The sequence below is a fragment of the Rhineura floridana genome, chromosome 7, assembly GCF_030035675.1.
Source record: "Rhineura floridana isolate rRhiFlo1 chromosome 7, rRhiFlo1.hap2, whole genome shotgun sequence".
In the NCBI taxonomy this organism is placed as follows: Eukaryota; Metazoa; Chordata; class Lepidosauria; order Squamata; family Rhineuridae; genus Rhineura; species Rhineura floridana.
In genome coordinates, this window is record NC_084486.1 from 118234512 (window position 1) to 118259534 (window position 25023).

Here is a 25023-nt window from a genome sequence, read left to right on the forward strand (position 1 = left end):
AAACAGCCACCTCCATGCTAGGGACTCGCATCCCTTTGTCAACCTGGCAATGTACCTGGACTTGTCAGAACTGATGCTATCCTCCAAGTTGGAGGCCTGCCTGTTTACGACTGTCCATTCTTCATGGAAGAGGAAGAGCCTGGGAGAAGTGATCTGGCTCCAGAAACAAAAAAGTCGTAAGTTTACTCTCAGACTTTGTTGAAGGAAGTTGCTTGCTTGGAGACTTCCTTGATACCCAGTGGGCTCCTTGGCCAGTGCAGCACAGCACAGATGAGGGAAGGCAACCATCCCATGATGCATTCCCTCCAGCATAAGTGCTATATAGAATTGTTCTCTCAAGAAGTTGTTTGAGTTTTTTTTTTTGTAAAATAAGTATGCTATAACATCTATCTACATCCTCAAATTTTTTATAGCAGGCCCATAAATTAGCACGAAAAGATAATCAAAATAAGATAGCCTGATAAATGAACAATGGCTTTCACAGGCATTACCAAAGGAGTTTTATACAGTACTCCATGGTGAACCATGTATTGGCTTGAGCTGGGAGCAACATTATAGTGGGATTCAGGTAATTGCAGTTTACAATCCCCATAGCTTGTCAGTGGGTCTTCAGTTTCTATCTCTGTTATCTGTGGGCATGTAGAGAGCATCCAGTTCTCCAAAAATGACACATATATGTTGACATATAAAAATATCTCTATGCACACTGGATAGACTGAGAATATTCGTCTGTATCCAAATGGCCTCAGCAGGTGAAAATTCTCTCTCACACAATCTCTCTCAAAGCTTCAGCCTTCAGCTTTAATTAATTTTGCATTTCTTTTCATTTTTATAGATGTAAGTCTTTGTCATCTTTGCATTGGTTTCATTTCCTGTGATATTTTTCTGTTGTAACTAATTTCAGTCTTCAGGGAGAAAAATTACCTGTGATCTCCAACTGTCACTAGCATTTGATAAGTATTCCCCCTCAGCCCCCTCCCCTCAGATAGAGCTTTATGTAAATTAGCATGGTGACTGTTTCCAGGACCTGGCAGCTTACAGTGCCTTACACTATGAGCCAAAAATACCCAGTCACAAATTGTATATTACCCTTTAAATATGTGTTTTATTAATATTCCATTATATAATCCTCTCTGTGTATCTTTTTTTTTGGTGGGGGGGGGATAGAGCTTAAAATTCTCATCCAGTAGTCAGGATATAACACAATCTCCAACCGTAACTTTTCATTTCAAGATGGATCATCTCCAGAAAATGCTCATTTCAAACGGGCTGTTCAGTCAGTACACAGACTTGTGTATGCTTTTTTTAGCCAGGTTTCTTGCAATGCCAAGTTGTTGGAGCCAAGGTTTCTCTTTAAATGCACTGCAGTAAAACATTAAATATGATAGTTATTTTTTGCTTTCATACACTAAGCAGAAAATAAGTACATATCATCCCTAGATTTAAATATATATAAAACCAAACCCAACACTTGTAATAAATATAGGAAACTTAAGTGTGCAATAAATCTACAGTTGGATGATACATTTCAGAACATACCATTTTATTAGCAGTATTATTATACAGCCAAGAGAGAGGCTGTATACTATAGCCAGCATGGACTTCTCACATTCTGCAATGTTAAATTAAAAATACCCCCATGCCATTCTGATCCTTCCCATAAGCTCATTTTAAAACAAAACCTTATAAAACCTCAGGACTATAAGTCAGAAACGCTTGCCTAACAACCCTCTAAATTTTCATGGTGATACACAAAACACTCAGAGAGTATTGAGAGTTCAAAGTGTAAACAGAGACAGAAAAAACTCAGACCCCTTTTGGACTTTTTTCTGTCAATGTTCTCTTAATTTGCTGAAATTAATTAAAAATCAGCCATGTTCACAGAGTACCTCTAATCCTATTACTGACCTTACCCCATACTCTGACCTTCATCTTCTGCAGTTTAAAAGTTTTAAAAAATGCCTAGCTGATTTTTAATTAATTTAAGAAATTTAGCATTGAAGTCTATGATAAGCCTGGGCATGCTCAGCAAGAACCAACTATCAGTGTTCTAAAAGCCACACTCACAGCTGCTTGGCTTGGCTAATCAGGGGGCCACACTCACACTAGACATTTATTCCACTTTGAACAGCCATGGCTTCCCCCAAAGAATCCTGGGAAGTGTAGTTTGTGAGGAGTGCTGAGAGGAGACTCCTATTCCCCTGACAGAGCTCCAGTGGCCAGAGTGGCACGTTACCAAATTCTTCCAAGCTGTACAGGAAGTGGATTGGACTGTGAAAGACCAACCCAAATTGTGTTTTAATTTTTACAAATTTGTATCTCAAAAAGAAGGCCAGGTCTCCTGCTCTCCTGGTGCCTTTACTATAGCCGGCCAATTTCCCTGCTTTTTAAAGTTTAATAGAAATATCTGTTGGCTTTAGGTACATTCTTAAACCACAAGTTTTTTTGCGTATTAGTGACTTTATATAGCGCTGTCAGTGTTCACAGAGCTTTGCAGATGAACACAGGCAAAAGAACAGGTCCTTACCTATCCCAAGGAATTTACCCCAAAGGGCAGGAACAGTAGAGAGAAAGGAGGAAGCAACAGGCAAAGCTAACACATGATGAATGCAAGTATAAACATTTACATGTATTCAGACCTTGTTTCAGCAGCAGATACGCACTATAATAAATCAATGGCTTAACTCAAAGGTGGCTAATCTATGGATATCCAGATATTGTTGGTCTACACCTCCATCATCTCTGACCACAGGCCATACTGGCTGGTGCTGTTGGGAGTTGGCGTCCAATAACATCCGGAGAGCTCCAGTGCCCCAATACAGACAACTCAAAACTTACTGAACACAGAAAGTGTATGGGAGTGGCACAGTCCAGGAACAGTTTTACTACAGGTTGAACTGTTTGTCTAGATGAGAGGTGATGAACCTGTGCCCTTCCAGAAGTTCCCCACCCCTGGTCTAGGCCATGCTAAACACCGAGGCCAGGTGGGGAGACTGTTTTGTGAAATTTCAGTGGCAAACATAATGTCTCCTCCAGCTCTCAGTGTCATTAAAGAGCACCACAGCAGAGGGTGTAATTTTGACTTTTTGCCTAAAGTTGGCACAGCTTACGCTGTAGCAATTTCCAACCATTTGTACCACAGCAAAACCCATATTAATGGACTTCTAGTCATGATAGCTATATTACCTCCAGTATCAGAAGCAAATGCCTCTGAATACCAGGTACTAGGGATCACAAGTGGGAGAGGCCAATTACACTCCTGTTTTACTAGTAGTCTTTGCATAGGTACCTGCTTGTGTGTTGGAGCAGATGGGCCTTTGGTCTGACCCAGCAGGGCTCTTCTTATATTTTTAACAATTTGAGTCCCTAAGAATGCTACAAAACATCTTCCTCTGGACCTCTTTCCTCATTGATAATAAGAATCCCTGTTTTCGCCTGTAAAATCCACCAGGAAAGGGAATGGCTCTTAAAAGGACACAGTTCCCAGATGTTATATGCAATGAAGAAGCCAAGGCTCATTATTTATTTATTTATTATTTCAATTTATATACCGCCCTTAGCAAAATAGCTCTCAGGGCGGTGAACAAACGAGATAAAATACAATATATCATAATAAAAATACAAAAACATATACAAACAAACAACAAAAAACACAACAAAAACAAAATAAATACTACACAAATTAAAAATACAGATTAAAAGATTAAAAAGTTAAGAAGATTAAAATGCCTGGGAGCATAAAAAGGTCTTTACCTGGCGCCGAAAAGATGGAAGTGTAGGCGCCAGGCGTACCTCTTCGGGGAGGCTGTTCCACAACTCAGGGGCCACCACAGAAAAGGCCCTGGATCTCGTAACCACCCTCCGGGCTTCCCCATAGGTTGGTACCCGGAGGAGGGCCTTAGATTCTGAACGAAGTGAACGGGTATGTTCATAGCGAGAGAGGCGTTCCACAAGGTATTGAGGTCCCACGCCGTGTAAGGCTTTATAGGTCAAAACCAGCACCTTGAATCTTGCCCGGAAGCAAATAGGAAGCCAGTGCAGACGTGCCAGGACAGGTGTTATATGCGAAGACCGACTGGCCCTCGTCAATAATCTGGCAGCTGCGTTCTGCACCAGCTGAAGCTTCCGAACTGTCTTCAAGGGCAGCCCTACGTAGAGCGCATTACAGTAATCCAATCTTGAAGTTACCAGAGCGTGGACAACGGAGGCGAGGTCGTCCCTGTCCAGATAGGGGCGTAGTTGGGCTACCAGACGAAGATGGTAAAACGCATTCCGTGCCACCGAGGCCACTTGGGCCTCGAGAGACAAGGAAGAGTCGAGAAGAACCCCCAAACTACGTACCTGTTCTTTCAGGGGGAGTGTAACCCCATCCAGAACAGGGTAAGCATCCACCATCTGAGCAGGGAAGGCGTTCACCAACAATGTCTTGGTCTTGTCTGGATTGAGTCTCAGTTTATTAGCTCTCATCCAGTCCATTATTGCGGTCAGGCAACGGTTCAGCACATCAACAGACTCACCTGTGGAAGATGAAAAGGAGAAATAGAGCTGCGTGTCATCAGCGTACTGATGGCAATGCACTCCAAAACTCCTGATGACCAATCACACTAATCTAAACCATGATTTGGGTGATCATGTGATGCAGATCAATCTCTTCCATTCTATATGTTGTCTATGCTTATTACTTAGTTTTTTACTTATTTTATTTCAACTTACAGTTTAGCAATTGTCAGCTTGCTCAGAAATTTCCTGATATTTCTTACAGTTTTAAGAGGTTTTTCTTCAGCCACTTACCAGATGATAACATTGAGGTTGCTATTGCATTAAGACTTATATCACTACTACCACATGATGGCAGTATCTACTAATCAGTGAAAGCCTTACTCTCTATCTATTTGAGCATCTATTTATAGGAATCCCTCCAAATGATAATTACAACTAATAAAAAAGATTCAGTTATTGTGTCTGTGCTTCTCTCTTGTATATACAGATAATAAAAAACAAAATATCTTAAGAAATGGCAGGGGGAGGTGATTTATTCTGTGTTTTTCTCATGAAGTAGTAGCATCACAAAGAGGGGAGAGACAGACTTATTCAGACTGAGAATCATGCAGCCCTCCTGCATTTGATGATAAGCTGTGGAAGTATTTATTACGTATTTAACTGTTAAAATACTTCAGTTCCACCTTATATCAGTTGACCTCAGGGCAGGGTACATACTCCACAACAATAGTTTGTATTAAACGGTAATAACATAAAATCACAACAAAGAATAAAACCAAAACACTTATTTTATTTTCAAACATGTTGTATTGTTCTGTTTTATTTTGCAGTATATTGCTTGATGTTTGTTTGTGAGCAGCCTCGAGTGCATGCAGAAATGTAGGACAGAAATGATCATAATAACTAAACTAGTTATTAAACTAAACTGGTAGGCAATCCCAATTTAAGCTGCAGTTATCATGACCCAAATGCCAGTGTAAACGGCCATGTTTTAACTAGGCACTGAAAATATTCCATTGTTAGGACCTGCCAAGCCTCCTATGTGAGGGCAAACTGAGGTCTACAGCAAAAAGGACCCTCTCCTGCATCCCCACTTTATGTATAGCCAGTGGAGGCTGGTCAATAACAGCAAAATGGGACACCGCCCCACTAACTTCAGCCAGCACCCACTTGCCTGCTTTCTTTCATCCAGCCAGGGGATGACTCTGCCTGTCATTGGTTCTGGCTCCACCTACTGTTGGTTTCTCTGCCCTGCCAGTCCCAGTGGGCACCAACCACCACTGCTGATACACCGCCTCCTGAATAGGAGATGTGGAGCAGAACCCATGCCTTCCAGTAAATCTTAGTGTTTGAGTGGGAGTATATGGAGAAATACACTGCCAAAAAACTCTAGGTCCCAAGATGTTTAGAGTTCTGCAAGGCATTACTTTTTTTTTTATCATTAATATTTATTCAAATTTTCAAAGACAAAAAAGAAAACAAAACAAAAACAATTAAACAATAAAATCAAAGACAAAAAACAAAACAAAACAAAAACAATTAAACAATTAAATAAAATGTTGACTTCCGATTTGTCGCAGATCAGTTATAAGTCTACAATATATAACAGTCCTATCTCTAAAATTATATTATAAAATCACTTTCCTCCAGAAGTTATCTTAATTAATCATCAAATCTCATAAACATTACTTTATTCTTTCTACAAAAAGTCAAAGAGAGGTTTCAATTCCTTGAGAGATATATCTTTCAACTTTTCTCCAAATAGACATGTCGCTTAATCCATCTGATTCAAATCTGTTAGGCCCAATAATTTCAATAGCCATTCTTCCATTATCTATATTAATTCCATCTTCCATCTTCAATAATCCTGTTAAATCCAGTAATTTCAGTAGCCATTCTTCTATTATCAGTATCCCATAATAATCTTGTTGTCATAGCCATAATCCAAATAAACATATCGATTAATCCATCTCGTCAAATCTGTTAGGTCCAATAATTTCTATAACCATTCTTCCATTATCAATATTAATTCCATCTTCCATCTTCAATAGTCCTGTTAAATCCAGAGGTTTCAGTATCCATTCATCCATTATCAGTATCCCATGATGATCTTGCTGTCATAGCCATAGTCATATAACAAGAGTCTGATGGGAATTTCCCCCATCACAAATATGTCCTTGCCCTCAATTCTGAATATGTTGCTGAAATATTGTTGTAAAGTCACATCTCTGCTCTGGGTGCATCTCTGCTCTGTCACACATTTGTAGTTAATTCCATAAGTTTTTTCTATGTCAAGCTCCATCACATCATTCCAGTCAAGAATTCTGAATATGTTGCTGAAATATTGCTGCAAAGTCATATCTCTGTTCTTCTTTTTTACAAAATGCACTGGCTCATCTCTTAAGAGTTTCTCCACTGTCACATATCTGTAGCCAACACCATAGATTTTTTCTATGTCAAGCTCTATCACATCATTCCAGTCCAGAAAGTTATCCAAGACATTGATAACTTTACCACCAAAATCTTCATTAATTTCTTCAGAGACAACGTTGAATTCCAAACAGTAAACTTTATTTCTAACATCCATAAACTCCAAATCTTTTTCCAGTTTCACATTTGTTCCAATCTCCAGGGCTTGTACCTTCCCTTTAATTTTTCTTTTCTCATCTCTAATCCCATCAAACTCCTCTCTCAGAGAATCCGCTATTTCTTTAAGCTCCTGCGTCATTTTGTTAAATTCAATTTTCATCTCCTGTCTTCCCTGTCTCAGGGTTTGTTTCATTATCTCAATCTCACCCATTATTTTCTGAAACATAATTTCTTCCATGGTCTCAATCACTTTCCTGGTTGTCATTCTTAAAACCACAGAAACAAAAATTATTTCAGCCACAATTGGGTTAATATTCGAGGCTTGCTGATATCAGTGTAGACAGTACAGCCTGCCTTATCTCTATGAGTTCAGGAATACAAAACAAACTTAGTTCCCAACATCAAACAATTAGTGGTGTCATGAACAAGCAGATTCGTCAAAATGAAATAGACCAAAAAAAAAAATTTTTTTTCCCCCTCCTCGAAATAGAAATCCCTCTTCCGTTTATATCTTTAGAATGCACCTCCAGGACAGCTTTTTGCTATAAAAACAAAGATAAGCTTTTTCGATTTCTTTCCACCTTAATTTCGTAAGTGAAAGAAGAATGAACTAGAAGTTCATTCACAGCTGATTCATTGACAAATCTCTTTTTAGCTGCACCAATTTAAACCAAATGAAAAAAGAAAATAGAAAGAAGGATGCTTATTTGCCTGTTAAAGTGTGTTTTCCTTTGAAGAAAAGATAAACGTGTCGCTATAATCAGCTAGAGCTTGATGAAAGTCCGTCCGGCATTGCAGTTTGAACCTTCTCTCATAAATAAATGAAATCCAGTCCTCCCCACAAAAACAGGCTTTGTGGTTAATCTCTTACGTTTCTCCCTGACCAGAAGAAGATCTTTATCAGTCAAAAAGAGCATTCTGACTGATTTTAAAGCTGAAAAAGCTTCTTCTGAGAAGAGAGCTGACTCAGAGGCAACACAGGCAAAGCAACCCTTCCCGGAAGTCAGTTCTGCAAGGCATTACTAACACCCCAAAATTGGATCAGAAGAGTCCGAATCCTGAAAAAATCACCTTTTCCTTATTATTTTTGTAATAATTATGACATGTTCAACCTCAAAAAATTCCAGATTTTCATTACTATGGTTTTTTAAAAGCATCTGGACTAAAGTTTCTAGAATGGTTATAAGAACCCAGTTTATCAGCAATATCTATTATGATTGCTATGGCTGGTGTTTTTAATTTTTAATTTAGTTTGGCAATTTTATCTGTTTAGTTGTGTTTATGTATGTCTGTACTTTGCAATGGCTAGTAGCTGATACTGTGATTGCTTTGGCAACGAGACATTTATGTTGTGTGCATTTTACACTCCATTTTTTAAAAGCAGATTGGAGCTGCTAACAGGGAAATTAACAAAGCCTTCTGATTGGATCTATAAAGTATTCTGATCGGATATATAATGTTTCATTCATTATAAACCCCTATTCCACTCACAGAGCTACAATTCCCAGGGTTCTCTGGGAAGAGGGACTGAATGTTAAACCATTCTGACAATTGTGGCTCTGTGAGGCAAACAGAAGTCTCCTCTCAGCACCTTTCACAAACTACACTTCCCAGGATTCTTTGGGGGAAGCCATGACTGTTTAAAGTGGTACAATACTGCTTTAAAAATATAGCACAGATTGGGCCCTACAGCTGCTGCCTTTTGGAATGGGATATGTTTCTGAATATGTTGCCAACCCTTGATAAAAACAAAGCGAAACGTACCTTGTTATGGCTAAGCAGTAGATTGCGTTCTCCCTTGGTGATCTTCCACTGTGTTCTGAAAAAGACTCCAGAGAAGAATTTAGCAGAAACTTTGCATTTGGTATGGAATAATAATAAGCTGGTCTGAGGACAGAAATAGGGGGTAGAGGGACTCTTGCTAAACACATATTTTGGTCCATATTTTCTTCATTGCTACTGTGCAGATTCTTCCTTCTGGTATTCTTTTTTCGCTGAAGTCTGACTGCATTAGCATTCTTGTTTGCATCTATCACTGGAGGTAATTCGACATTTGTCCTTTTGAGGTACCCCTTTGAAACTGTTAAATGGCAGTCACCCTGCCCATGTTGGACCTGATTATTTAAGTTTGGCAGCTTGCAGCCTCTGCTGCCTGCACCATTGACTGTGGCTGAAATAAAACCTCTGGATGTCATTTTGGGTTTAGTGAAACCATCCACAAAGACAATGTCCCCAACTCGTGTTCTGAAGACTGATGCCTGGTTGCGTCGCTTCATTGCATGGATGCCATTTTGAGCCTGAAGAAGCCACATTTTTAACTTAAAGTAGATTTTCATGGGAAGAGAGAAATTAGGGCAAGAAACCACTGACCACATCTTAGTGACTAAATACAGCACACAGTCCTTATGTCTGTGTTGGATACATAGTTGCAACGGAGTTCTTCCTGCAGAGTCTTGGCATTCCAGGCATAAGACATTGTAATTGACAAAGGCTTTCAGCATCATGAGTTGACCAGCTTCTGCAGCTGCATGAACTGGGCATTTGGTGACATCCGGATTATTGTTTTCATGACACCACTCTCGATAGGGGTGTACACCAACTGCTTCAGTAGGCTTCACACCCTGTTTTAAGAGCCACGTCAAAAGCTGAAGGTGTCCAAAAAAGGCTGCCATATAAAGTGCTACCCTCTTTTGATATCTGAAAGAAAGTGCTTAAACAAATTAATTGGCTATGAAAATTTTTAAAAAGTCATTTGAAAAATCTTAGTTATGTGTACAGTAAAGAGGACAACACAGTAGGTAAAACAAAATCATAAAATTAGCATGAAAATCCCAGAATAAAAGGGAAGAAGTAGCTGTATAACCATAAACTGGTGAATGCATTGTGTGACTAACAAGCAAGAAGCAAGAGTACCACCAATGCTAATGTGGATTGGACTTGGGTGACCTTGGACCAGTCACTGGCCACATCTATACCATACATTTGAAACACATGGCTTCCCCAAAAGAATCCTGGGAACTGTACACAGAACTACCATTCCCAGCATCCTGAACAACCTACAGTTCCCACAATTCTTTGGGGAAAGCCATGTACTTTAAATGTGTGGTGCAGATATAACCATTATCCTTCAGCCTCAATGATCTCTTAGGATTGATGTGAAAATAAGGGGCTTGTGGAAGAACCATGCATGCCACCTCAAACTCGTTAGAGGAAACATGAAATATATGATTGAATGATGTATTTAGAACATTCTGTGGCAGAAATGAGAACAGGATCCAGATTTCATCAAGATCCAGGGCTTTGTCTGCTGAGCAGCTCTTCAGTCATGAAACTGAAGGGAGACACAGTTCAGAAATTTTGCATCCCTTACATCCAGCATTAAAGTATAATCAATTTGGTAATAATACTGTAGGTCGGGGCGGTTAACCTTTTTCAGGCTATGGGCAGCAATGAAGAATGATTAATCTTCCGCGGGCTGCATCACAAAGTGGGTATGGCCAAAATACAAAGACACATGAGAGAGACATTTTGGGGGTGTCTTGGGGGGGTAACAAAAAACTTTTGCCATCACAGAATCACAACAGGGGACCTGTGGTAGTAGGGCCATAGGAGCAGTCAATAATTTGTTTACTTTTAAATGATGAGGGGGGGGGCTCGGGAGATTAGTCATCATGCAGTAGGTGAATACCAGGAGGTAAAATGGCACTGAATTCCTAAGAGGTTAATGGTGGCAGTGGTGTATGGGCATCATGTTGAGTTATTATTATTATTATTATTTATTAAATTTATATACCGCCCGACTAGCAATAGCTCTCTGGGCGGCGAACATGGCAATACAATAACATAAGAAATACAATAAATGACACAATATAGTACAAAAATAATGCAATCTAAAATCAATACAATAACATTTTTTAAAATTAAATCAATTTAAATTAAAATGCTTCAGAGAATAAGGTTTTAACTTGGCACCGAAAAGAAAGCAGAGTCGGCGCCAGGCGCACTTCCTCGGGGAGACTATTCCATAGTTCGGGGGCCACCACTGAGAAGGCCCTAGATCTTGTCACCATCCTCCGGGCCTCCCTATGAGTTGGCACCCGGAGGAGGGCCTTCGTAGTAGAACGTAGTGTACAGGCCGGTTCATATCGGAAGAGGTGTTCCGCAAGGTAACGTGGTCCCGCACTGTATAAGGCTTTATAGGTTAATACCAACACTTTGAATCTGGCCCGGAAACGTATTGGCAGCCAGTGCAAGCGGGCCAGAACAGGTGTTATATGCTCGGACCGCTTGGTCCTTGTTAGCAGTCTGGCTGCCGCGTTTTGCACTAGCTGAAGCTTCCGAACTGTCTTCAGAGGTAGCCCTACGTAGAGCGCATAGCAGTAATCCAAACGCGAGGTTACCAGAGCATGTACCACTGATGTAAGGTCCTCTTTACTCAAATAGGGACGTAGCTGGGCTACCAACCGAAGTTGGTAAAACGCATTCCTTGCCACCGAAGCTACTTGAGCCTCAAGTGAGAGGGAAGAGTCTAAAAAGACTCCCAGACTACGAACCCGGTCCTTTAGGGGGAGTGTAACCCCGTCCAGGACAGGGTATATATCCACCATCCGATCAGAGAACCCATCCACCAACAGCATCTCAGTCTTGTCAGGATTGAGCTTCCGTTTGTTAACTCTCATCCAGTCCATTGTCGCGGCCAGGCAACGGTTCAGCACATCGACAGCCTCACCTGAAGAAGATGAAAAGGGGAAGTAGAGCTGCGTGTCATCAGCATACTGATGACAACGCACTCCAAAACTCCTGATGACCTCTCCCAACGGCTTCATGTAGATATTAAAAAGCAGGGGGGACAAAACTGACCCCTGCGGGACCCCATATTGGAGAACCCACGGTGTTGAGCAATGTTCCCCGAGCACTACCTTCTGGAGACGACCCGCCAAGTAAGAGCGGAACCACTGCCAAGCAGTACCTCCAACTCCCAACTCCGCGAGCCTCTCCAGAAGGATACCATGGTCAATGGTATCAAAAGCCGCTGAGAGATCAAGGAGAATCAACAGAGTTACACTCCCTCTGTCTCTCTCCCAACATAGGTTACAGGGCGACCAAGGCTGTCTCGGTGCCAAAACCGGGCCTAAAACCCTATTGAAATGGATCTAGATAATCGGTTTCATCCAATAGCACCTGGAGCTGGCCAGCAACCACTCGTTCCAAGACCTTGCCCAGGAATGGAACATTCGCCACTGGCCTGTAGCTGTTCAAATCGTCTGGGTCCAAGGAAGGCTTTTTAAGAAGCGGTCTCACCACTGCCTCTTTCAGACAGCCAGGGACCACTCCCTCTCGTAAAGAGGCATTTATCACTTCCTTGGCCCAGCTACCTGTTCCATCCCTGCTAGTTTTTATTAGCCAAGAGGGGCAAGGATCTAGTACTGAAGTGGTTGCACGTACCTGTCCAAGCACCTTGTCCACGTCCTCGAGCTGAACCAACTGGAACTCATCCAGCAAAACATGACAAGACTGTGCTCCGGACACCTCACTAGGATCAACTGCTATAACTTGAGAGTCTAAGTCCCGGCAGATACATAAGATCTTATCCTGGAAGTGATCAGCAAACTGACTGCAGCGGCCCTCCGATGATTCCACCGTGTCCGGAGGGTTTGAATGAAGAAGCCCCCGGACAACTCGAAAAAGCTCCGCTGGGCGGCAGAGAGATGATTTAATAGTGGCAGCAAAATGATGTTTTTTTAGCTGCCTTCACCGCTCCTACATACAGCTTAGTCGAGTTAGAGGTCTGAAAGCAAAGATCTGCTTTAGCCAAACATACAAAAGGTTACACAAGTAATGTTCAGTGGGCATATTTGGTTCTGCAAGGCAGCAAATGAACAGATTGTTTCTTACTGTAAAAGCAACTGTTTACTAGACTGTAGTGTAGATAAAGCTCCACCTAAGTACTTGGGATCTGTGTTTTATCTTTTTTTCCTTTTCCTTTCTTTCTTTGTAGTTCATGAAGGGAGGGGCACCTAGTTTGCTTGCACAGCCCCTTTCATGAAGGTGCCAGGTTAGAACTTAAGCCAAATATGAGCAGGCTTTTATTTTAAAGAGGCATTTTGAAATTGACATCTTAAGTCTAAATAAGAACTCCTCATTTTTAAGAATCATGATTTTAAAGTCATTGTACTTGAGCACCGGCTCTTCCTTTGACAGATAGTGTTGGACTTTGGGTTTGTTTCCTAAGATACATCCAGTCAGGAATTCTTTCCATCCATCCCAAACATCCAGATGAAGAGTTGTGCCTGCAAACAGAAAGTTCCAGCCGTTTGCCTGTGTTTTTAGCTTTCTTCGGTATACTATTCACATGCAATTCTGAATCATCCCGTTTTCGCATGCAGACTTGCAAAGAAGCTAAAAATCTCACATATTATATCCCATTACAGAAGGTAATTTTAAGTGTGTTGGGGAACCTGCTTTATATGACATCACACTAACAGTACCCTCTTTGAATCATATATATCTGCCTTTCCCAACTTTGGTGACTTCCGGATGCTTTGGACTAAAAACCCAGTCAGCAAAGCCTATGGTCAGGGATGATGAGACCTGTAAGCCAAAATGTCTTGTTCAAATGCCTGTTCATATGCAGGTTGGCTTGGAAATAACTATCTTAAGGAGCCTTACTCCCTCCCTTTTTAAGAGTGCATTGGATTGTAGTCTTCCAGTGCAATCCCATATATCTCTACTCAGAAACAATACCCATTAAGCACAGTGGGGCTTATAACTAGGGATAGACGAATCTGCTATTTTCAGTTCTCTTAGTTTCTCATTTTTCCCATCTGAAATACAATTCTCCACATTTTTTCAGCAATTTGCAATTTAAAAAATCCTCATGAAAATTCTTCAGTGGTTTAGTGTGAATTTCTACTAATAATTTAGATAACTTCTCTATGCAGTTTTGACTAATGAACACATTTTTGCAAGCAATTTCTCCTAATATAATGAATTCTTGTATGTTATGTTCACTAATATATTGATTTTTATGCACAATTTTCTCTCTATGCATTTTTTGTAAATATTCTTTGGTTGGATAACAGCATCGCAACATTCAGATATGTGAATTTTGAAGGCTGGCTGTATTTTGGCTCTCATATTCTTTCAGAAAGTGCAAATTTGATAGATTTGGCTTTAAATGCAAACTGAATCGAATTTCGCCCCCATCCCCACTTATGACCAGGTAAGGGAGTATAGGATCACAACATTGCTCTAAGACTTCACTTACTTTGCTTTTCTCCAATAAAAACGTGACCACAGTATATCAACCATGTTTACCTTTTAAGTCCTTTTTTTTTAAGTGGGAGAAGGTGTCAGTAATTCCACAGACTATTTAGATATAGATCGCCTTCTACAAAGTGGTGTGTGGGTTTTTTTTGCAATTCAAATTACATCAGCAGTATCTGAACAATAGTTGAATTATCTGAATAAATGCATGCTTCAAAAAGTTAAAACTTAACTTGCTTTTTTATCAGTTGCATTGTTTTAACAGTTCAAAAATCACTTACAGATGTTAGGGCTGGACCATGGGACAGCCCGATAATATGGCTAAATTTGGTGTTGTCGAATACAAAATGCCATGCCATATTGGACTGTTTCCCTGAATAAAAATGATAGATATTTCCTAAATTCAGACATTTCTAGAAAAGACTGAAGTCTTTCTTATCATGCAGGGATAGATAAAATACACAAACAGTCTTATACCTATATCTAACTGATAATTGCTCAAGGTATTGCAGTCATACATTTCTCGGCCTTCTGGAGTCCTGAGACAATAAATACTATTTGGGAAGCCACACTTCAGGGTTACCAGGGTTTTCAGTTGGGAAACCTTTGACCCCAGAAGAAAAATCTTTCCAATGATGGGCACTTTTTCATGAGTGACAGCATTGTAAACATAGAAAATGGGCTTATCTTCTTCCTGAAAAGGAAACCCAACAATGAGATTTGTACTCCAGTGGTGATGTCCTTGTAAAATTGTGCTTATAGCTTATGTGGAATTCTGGCTATAGCACATGTGGTCATCCATTGCCTGTGTATAGAATGTGGCCTTGTGATCGATGCTGCAGCTTGGAGGAACAATAATCAGTTTTGTTCTTAAACAGATTTAATTTATTTGTTAATTATTGACATTTGTTAGCAGCCCTTCACCCAAAGATCCTGGGCAGGTTACATAATATAAACATACAAATAAAACCACAATGAAATCACAATGAAGCATGACAAAAGCAACAACAAATCAATATCGTACATAACACACCTTCATAAGCCTAAACAAAAAGGTCTGCCTTAACCTGCCTTCAAAAACTACTGTGTCGCTACACATTGTCAGTGCAAGACAATTCTTGGAGGGTAGAGCATTCCATAACCTAGGAGCTACTATAAAAAAACCCTCCCATGCACCACTGTCTTCTCACTACATTTGGTAGCAACACCATCCAGTCTTAACATTCAGGCAAGTTGATACGGGAGGAGGCACTCCATCAGATATTTAAAGCCTAAACTGTTTAGGACTTTGTATGTCAACATGTACACCTTAGCAAATTAGCAACCAGTGCAGATCTTTCAAGACAGGTATAATGTACATCCAGCTAGTGGTATCTACCGGTACCTTGGCTGCTGCATTTGCACCAGTTGCAACTTCCAGACCGTCTTCAACAGAACAGATGTCTGTTCAGTTAGTAGGTGATCATATATGTAAATGGAAGTTTCAAGGTCAGTGGCATAATTTTCATTTGTTTACATTTTGCTCTAGGAAAATAGCGTAGGCAAGGGAGTTATATATATACTTGGGGGAAGTGGAACAGAACAGTTTCAGGTGCCAGGGACAGGATGCCAATTTGGTGTATTGTGGCACCTTTGATTGTGGTGACATAGAATCAAGCTGCCCATGTCCTTAAATGCTAGCAAAGTTCTCAGATTTGCTCCAGATAAAGGCTTATAGCAGGGACAGTGAAACATGGTGCCATCCAGATGTTGTTGGACTGCAACCCTGACTGTGGAATGCCCTCCCCTCACAGATTTGGTTGATGGGTTTTAGGCATCTTGTACAGGCATTTTTATTTACTTAAGCATTTTGTTAGCTGACTGGAGATATTTTGTCATTCTCACTGTTCTGTGACTAAATATGATTTATTGTTGTGGTAGTTTTGATTTTCCAGATTGTTTTATTCCATTTTGTATTATATATATTTTATGTTGTTTCACTTTCTGGGATGGATTTTAATGAAGAGCAGATTATAAAGTACCTTAAAAAATAAATAAAACTCTCATCATCCCAAACTATTGGCCATGTTGGCTGGGGCTGATAGGAGTTGGGAGTCCAACAACAGTTGGAAGGACTACAGGTTTCCCTTACCTGGCACACAGCCTGGGTAGCACTACCAAAATTTGGTACAATTAATTGCCATATAAATTTCAGTTAAGTGAAAATCCAGGATATGCAAGCAATCTATACACACAGAAGAAACGTACACCTAGAGTACACAACACTGCAGTCCACCCAGCTTGACCATTAGGACTGCTTTGATCTCTATATTGGGAAGATATAGGAACATATGAAGGGCTAGCATTGTTCAATATACAAATAGTAGGATTTAAATCCCAGATCAGCCTAGTTACTCTTGGAAGGCATTGGGCAAGTCAATTTTTTTCAGCCTCAGTTCCCATCTGTAAAACTCACAAACTAGAGGTGTTTAGAGAGAAACAAGATAGAACTTGTGGAACACTTTGCACAATAAAAAGTCCTGTAGAATGGAAATACTGATTTCTGTTCCTGACCAAGAGAATAGCTGCAGATGCACCTATATATGTCCGTTCCTTTTCCAGTCCAATTCTAAGCCTGTTTACTCCCACTGGGACCAAAGGATCTTATTCCTAGGTAACTGGGCAAAGGATTGCAGCTTTCGTCTCAATGTTCTACTCCTTGTTTTCATGTTCTGTGACCCTAGTAATGCTGTGCCAGGAACAACAGTAATTCTGGCTAATTCTCAAACTGAGAAAAGAAAGTGAGCCAGGATGAATTATTTCTGGATTCTCAAACCCCAGCCAAGTTGCATTTAGAAACGCTGTTTGTTTATTTATTTATTTATTTATTTATTTATATCCCGCCCTTCCTCCCAGCAGGAGCCCAGGGCGGCAAACAAAAGCACTAAAAACACTTTAAAACATCATAAAAACAGACCTTAAAATACATTAAAACAAAACAACTTTAAAAACATTATTTTAAAAGCTTTAAAGACATCTTTTTTAAAAGGGTTAAAAACATACTGTTTTTTAAAAAGGTTAAAAACACATATTAAAAAGCAATTCCAACACAGATGCAGACTGGGATAGGTCCCAACTTAAAAGGCTTGTTGAAAGGGGAAACTGAACTTCAAAAAATATGAGCTTCAAAGAAGAGGTAGGCATCACTCTGGGCATTGGAGGTAATTTAAATGGCAACTTTCAGTCACTTGGCACTGATTCAGGACACTCCTGCTGTCACCCCCAGGGAAGTCCACAAGGTCCCAAAAAGGCCCCCCCAACATTGCCAAGAGTCCAGCCCTCCTCAAGCCAGGAGCTAGTCCCCCAGTATTCAATCCCATTTAGGGATGTGCTAGAATTCCACTCAACTTGGATTTGGTAACAAATTTTCTATTAATTTACTTATTCTCTGTCATAGTGGATCACTTCTTTATGTAGCAATTTTTCAGCAGCTCTTTTCGAAAATGGATTTTGTTTTAAAACCCACCTCTAAAATATTGATATTAAGAGTGATAATTTTATCAATGTTTCCTTTCAAACGATCAGTATTACTATCAATATTTTTTGCAAGGGGAAAAAACCCAGATTGGTAAAAGCAGCAACTAGTGGACAAAGAACAAACTTGAGTCAATACTGGCCTGTTAGGTAAATGGAATGCTTTTGAGCTGGCACCAGCCAATGGATCCCATCTCGAATCCCATCACTTACTACCACCCTCCTCTGCTGTATGTAGGGCAAAATTATAATAAATTAAAATGCCGCCCTGGGCTCCTGCTGGGAGGAAGGGCGGGATATAAATAAAATAATAAATAAACATCCAGCTGGCTGTAGTAGACAGTGGTGGAAGAGGCTTAGCAAGTTTGAGGAATTGGATGGGAGGCAAAGCATCCTTTCTCCCAGGCATGTAATCCAGACAAGGAGCTGACTACCCTACCAATATGCTTGCTGCATGGGCTTTTCCTTCAATATGTACAGATCTGTCTTTTCTAGGGATGGGAAGATCTATTAATTTCAATTCTCTCAGTTTCTCATTTTTCCAATCTTAAATTAAGTTCTCCACATTTCTGCAGCAATTTGAGGGTTTTTTAAAAAAAAAATCCTCATGAAAATTCTCTAGCATTTTAGTGTGAATTTTTCCTAATAAACACATTTTTGTATAGAGTTTTGATCAATGCACACATTTTTGCATGCAACTTACCTTAATATAATGCATTTTTGTTTTTATTTTCACCAATATATTCATTTTTATGCAGACTTTCCTGTAATGTATGCATTTTTGTCAACACTGGTTGACTGGAAAACTGCATCACAAAATTTGAATAAGTGCAAATTCTGAAGGAAGGCTATGTTTTGGTTCTCATATTGTTTCAGAAAGGGTGGATTTTATAGATCCTGCTTTGAATATGAACTGACTCATATTTCCCCCCCATCCCCAATCTTTTCACGAAGAAATATAGAATATGAAGCTATACAGAATATTAAGTATTAACAACTACAGGATATGAAGAGAGATGGAATATTAAGAAACAGAATATTCAAGCTTATCCCTTAAAAAAGGTTCTTAATATCTTTCAAAGTTCCTTACAAATCAATTGAAGGCTCTCTCCTTGCCTTAACAGCTTCCTGCCATCATTATCTGAAGGTTATTGTGTTGCATTTGAAGGTCAGTTGTTTTTGATTATCGCTGAGTGATGCTAGCACAAGACCTATAATTTAGCAAAGAAAACAGCATGCACAGAGATTTTTGTGCTAATTAGGCAACCTATGTTTGTTTGCTTTTTAAATCATACCATACCTTAACAACACATTTAATTGTGCAAGAAACTGATATGCCCATATCAGCAAGTATCCAGCTGTCCTTTAACACTGCTCCTGCATAGGTTAGCTCCAAATACCGCCTACCTTGCTTGTCTTCAGAGAGAGGAACATGAAAATAATCCTTATGAAAAAAAAAATTATTTTAGATACAGCAGTAAGCATTAACATTCAAAGTAAAGAACCTGCTAGCATTCAAATCAATACTCAGGGAGCCACAGGGAAGGGTTGTGGCTAGAGGCAGAGCACTTGCTTTGCATGCAGAAGGTCCCAGGTTTAATCCCTGGCATCTCCAGAGAGGGGTGGGAAAAGACTCCTGTATGAAACCTTGGAGAGCCACTGCCAATCAATGTAGACCAAGTTTTTCAGCTTGAGGGCAACATTTCCCCGTGGGCAACCTTGGGGAGAGCACATAGAAGTGATGGGCACGACCAGAGGCAAAAGTGGGTGGAGCAGTGTATGTGACTCTGACTTTTGTAGAAGAGACTACATCCCAACCATGTAAAAGTCATCCACATGCACATCCTCCATCCAGGCAAGCAAGAGTCCCAAAGGCCAAACAGAGAGGCTGGACGGTCACATTTTGGACCTTTGGCCTGAGGTTTCTCACCTCTGGTCTAAGCATAATGCACTCAGATAGCACCTGGGGATGAGAACAGGAACATATGCAGGTAAGCTATTGCCCAGACATTCTTTATCTCTGCCCTCTTTTGTGTGGTGTATCAGCTTTCTATTAGTAGTTTTTTGCCTGTGCTGTAACAAATCCATGCAATTGTGCCATCCTAATGTTTTAGTAGTTGGATATGCTACACTAGAACATTGGTTTTTATGCTCCCTCTTGACAGCATTTTTGCTGGCATAAGTAGAATAACTTTTAGTTATCTGAAACAGAGTGAGCAGAACCTTTCAGAAGACTTGCTTCTTTATGGTAAGACTACTGAAGACCTGACTGACAGCACACCAACAAGTTCAAAAAGAATTCCATATAGTTTATTTATTTATTTATTTTATTTCATTTTTAAACCGCCCATAGCGAATAGCTCTCTGGGCGGTGTACAAAAAATTAAAAGTACAGAAATACAAAATATCACAATAAATAAACTGAAACAAAGAGATTTAAAATTGTAACATTAAACGCTTTAAAATGCCTGGGAGCATAGCCAGGTCTTAACCTGGCGCCGAAAAGATAGAAGTGTCGGCGCCAGGCATATTTCTTCGGGGAGGCTATTCTACAATTCGGGGGCCACTACAGAAAAGGCCCTAGATCGAGTAACTGTCCTCCGGGCTTCCCGATGGGTTGGTACCCGGAGGAGGGCCTTAGACGCTGAGTGAAGTGACCGGGTCGGTTCATAGCGGCAGAGGCGTTCCACAAGATACTGCGGTCCCACGCCGTGTAAGGCTTTATAGGTCAAAACCAGCACCTTGAATCTGGCTCGGAAGCAAATAGGTAGCCAGTGCAAACGGGCCAGAACAGGTGTTATATGCGCTGACCGGCTGGTCCTTTGTCTTTTCTCCCATTTCCCCTGAACCATTATATCGGCCATTGCTTTAAGACCAGGTCTGGGGAACCTTGGGCCCTCTAGATGTTGCTGGACTACAACTCCCAGGAGCCCCAGCAAGCACAGCCAATGGCCAGGGATGATGGGAATTGTAGTTCAGCAACATCTGGATGGTCAAAAGTTCCCCACAACTGCTTTAAGAAGGAAGAGTTTTTATTTTAATCCAAGGAAAACTGTGGAAGCAAGTGGGAAAACATACTGAAAACCAGATCAAGCATAATACCAGTATAAACTTATTAGTCACATTTACTAAGGATTTGAAACTATTAAAAAAAAAATTAAACTACCATTGCCATGTTAAAAGTGTGATAGGCTCCTGTGCTTTGTGCTAAGATAGTTGCTTTCTCAAGTTTCCAGGCTATGGTCTGAAGGCACATGAGGCCAGCACCCTGCTGAAGCTAAACAGGATCAGGTGTGGTCAGTGCCTGGATGGGAGACCGCCTGGGAACCATATGTAAGCCGCCTTGAGTTTCTAACATGAAAGAAAGGCAGGGTATAAATGTAATAAATAAATAAATAAAATAAATACTGAGCTAGATGGACTACTGGTGTGACTTGGTGTAATGGCAGCTTCTATCACCATGGTCACAATCCAGCACAGAACGAGGCAGGATTAAGCTGAATATGCTGGATAGAAGCTTTTGTCTAGTATGGTTAAGACCCATCTGTTTCAGTGTCACATGTTACACAAAAGAGTTAGATGGCACTATGGATGGTATTCAGTTCTAGCCTACTCAGAGTAAACTCACTGAAGTCATGACTAATTTAGGTTCTTTATTTTTAATAAATCTACTCCGATTAGGACTATGTCTAGGCCTTGACTAAATGCAACAGATCAGAGTTTATGTTTACAAACTGTATGAGAAATAAGTCATGTAGATCTATAGTAGGAATTTGAAAAATTCTGTGTACATTCAGTGCATCTAATTCCCATAAGCCACATGACTCCTGTTTGCACCGCATGCATCCCTGTCCACATGGCAAATGTAGTGAACTGGAGGCTGTGCATATCCAATGTGCAGCTTGCTCACAGTTGTTCCCGATTTGGAACCAATCTAAGTATGGCCCGATGGTGAAGCAACCAACTAACTCACAGAATTGTTATGTATGCTTCACTTAAATTCAAAGTAGCCTGATTATTATTAGATACACTTGTGTCCCTCACAGGAGCTCTGAGTGACATTTTAACCTTCAACGGGGGTGGGGAAACCATTTTCAGCCCGAAGGCCGCATTGCCTCATGACAACCTTCCAGGAGCTGCATGGACGGGGCCCAGAGTCAAAAGTGGGTGGGGCAACAGATGCAACTCTTACCTTTGTACAGTAGCTCCATTCTAGCCATGCAAAAGTCAGTGTTTCCAAGCACACTTCTCTCAGTCCACGTGAACAAAGGGCATTATTTACATTACTAGGTAAAAGAACTCAAGGAAGGTGTGGAGCAGGACTGGTGAGGGGTGGAGTCTGGAAAGAGGGGGTGTGGCCTGGGGTGGGGGCATTGACTGAGATAGTCCTGAGAGGCACATCTACCACCTGAGCCTCAGCTTCCCCACCTCTGCCTTTCAAGAAGCCTATGAAGTGGGGTGGGTTGAAATACAGTCACTTGCACAAGGTGATTTCCCACATCTAAATCCAATGCTCTAACTATTAGGTCGCAGTTAACTGAGCAGTTAAAAACATAAATAAATGTAAACATACGGAACTATTTGTATTTAACTTTTTTTGTTAGTAAAGTTTAAACATTCACTTTTGCGTATTGCAACTGAAAGAGTTCAGCTGAACCTCAAACACAGCAGATCCTGTGGTTGTATAGGTTTGTCTGCTTAGCTTTTCTCACTCGGACAAAATGAACTAACCAGCTCTCATTAAAATATATGCAGACTTAAAAACTACTAGTGAGGCTGAATCTTTTAGTAAAAATAAGAATGTCCAGCTGGGGAAAAAGAAACCTAGTCAGGTGGATGAAAAAGAAACCCGTGGGCAGATAAAAATTGATAATATTAATTTAAAACCAGAAGCTTAAGATACAATAACAAATATTCCATTAAATTTGAACTCCTTATTTATTACGAAGACCGCCAGCCTAAGTGGTAGGAAGATTTCTTTTAGAGGTTTCCCTCCATTTTGGCAGTGGATATTATCTGATTCAGATTCTCAGATGTGCTGAAAATCAAGATAACAGAGAAGCAAATTGACTAACGGCCAAGCTCTTACCTTTACCATCAGCTTCACATCTTTCACTGTATTCTCTGATGAAATGTCAAAAGATTCGCAAAGTCCTTCAAAGGCTATGAAAATCCTCATTTTTTAAAAAAAAAATCTGTTTAAAAACTCAAATGTCTTTCCACTCCATCAAGCTCCATGTTAGATGCAAAACTGTAAATATCCAACCTAAATGCACACATCTATTCTTCAAAAGCAAAAAGCAGCCTGAAAAATCCTGGCTCAGGCAGGCAGCAGAGACTCTGAGAAACAATGAGCTGAATTTGTTTCCCAGGCTGCATTGAATAGGAAAAAATGTTCCCTTCTCCAACTCATGAACATAATTAAACCAGCAAACCACGTATTGATCAAGGCAAGTGTGAGCAAGCTTTCAGCATGTACATGCATGTTCCAAGCTAATCACACCAGTTGTATTTGCTCGACAGGCACTTCTCAAACCACAGAGAGCCAGAACATAAATGAGTCTGGTGTTTATTTTATTGCTTTTGGCAGCCTTTACACTTTCTGTAAATAAACCTAATCTAAGCACTCATGTTACCATAACAACTTTATAAGCCAGCCCTTCCAGTTTAGATCAGAAGCCCCCCTTTCTTTCTTTTTTTGTTGTACAAAAACCAGACAGTCTGATAGCTTGAACATGTAGATATCTGATAAGCAACTGAGTGAGAACTGGATAGAAAAGGTACCCACAACTATTTGATATTCCTGTGCCATTCATACAATTTCAGCCTCGGGAAAGGTACAATTTTCCTTTGCCTTGAAACAACAAAGTCTTAAGGGACATCAAAGACTAACAAATGTATTGTGGCATAAGTTTTCATGGAGCCCATTATTAGATGTATGAAGTAGGGTTGCTAGGTGTCCTGTTTCAGAGTACTTTCTCTGTCCAGGATTGGGACTTGCTTCTGAATAAACATGCATAGGATTGCAGCACAATAGAATCTTGGTAGACATAAAAGTGTACATACAAGGTTTTTTTAATTACTTGCAAAAATGGTATATTGTACTTTTTATTTTTCAAATAATTTTTGAACAGAAGCTTTAAACAGTGTACATGCTGCAGTGTTATACTTTTGTAATTAAGGAGTCAAACAAGTTTAAATTTTACTGAACTGTGGAAGAGGGCAGCTTATTTGTCTTATTCATAACCTGTTTTGAAAACCTTTCCAATATGAAATGTTTCTGTGAGTAATTATGTTATGCAATTAACTACCCCAAACCCATAGGATAATAGGCAGTTGATCAGTATCATAAAGAAGCAAAAAACCCTCTAAATTGGTGGCCAGATGGAAAAAGAGGACAGGGCTACTGCACCTGTAATAGCTGTGTCCATCACTGAAATTCTGTATTTTGCACTGTACTAAAGGTGCAAGAGAAAGCCAGTGTGGCGTAGTGGTTAGAGTGTTGGACTACGACCTGGGAGACCAGGGTTTGAATTCTCACACAGCCATGAAGCTCACTTGGTGATCTTGGGCCAGTCACTGCCTCCCAGCCTCAGAGGAAGGCAATGGTAAACCACCACTGAATACTGCTTACCATGAAAACCCTATTCATAGGGTCGCCAAAAGTCAGAATTGACTTGAAGGCAATCCATTTTCATTTTTTAAAAAACTTTCCAATATGAAATGTTTCTGTCAGTAAAGCTGCAATGCTAATTCCACATACCTGGGAGTTAACCCTATTGAATTCAGTAGGACTTACTTTTGAGTAGACGTGGTTAGGATTGTGCTGAAAATCAATGGAACTTTTGAGTGAACATAGAAAAAGATTGTGTTGTAAATCTTTCTCTCCCCCACCATTCCTTTTTTGTTTTAAGCAGCAGTTAGGCAGGGCTTATTTAGGTGTCACTGCTTTCATTTGGCAGGAAACTAATACTTTAAAAAAATGTTCTGTAATGGCCAACTGGTTTTGACAATATACTATTATATGTGGTGTATGTATTTTTACATCTCCAGTGTGTGTGTGTATGGAATATTTCCAACAACCCTGTGAGTTAGGGTTGGAAACCAAGGCAGCTCACAATAAGAAATAAAACCATTTAAAATCCAATAACCATA

General features: G+C 40.1%; 1 protein-coding gene across 1 annotated transcript; it reads right to left on the reverse strand.

The window, feature by feature from the left end:
• Positions 1–1182: 1182 nt before the first annotated feature.
• On the reverse strand, positions 1183–23047 carry ANKUB1 (ankyrin repeat and ubiquitin domain containing 1). The gene is made up of 6 exons (XM_061634476.1): positions 22958–23047; positions 19169–19312; positions 14833–15049; positions 13265–13379; positions 8854–9786; positions 1183–1362 (listed from the first exon to the last, which is right to left on the reverse strand). The coding sequence occupies exons 1-6, from the start codon at positions 23045–23047 to the stop codon at positions 1278–1280; spliced, it is 1584 nt and encodes a 527-aa protein (XP_061490460.1). The 3' UTR covers positions 1183–1277.
• Positions 23048–25023: the final 1976 nt, after the last annotated feature.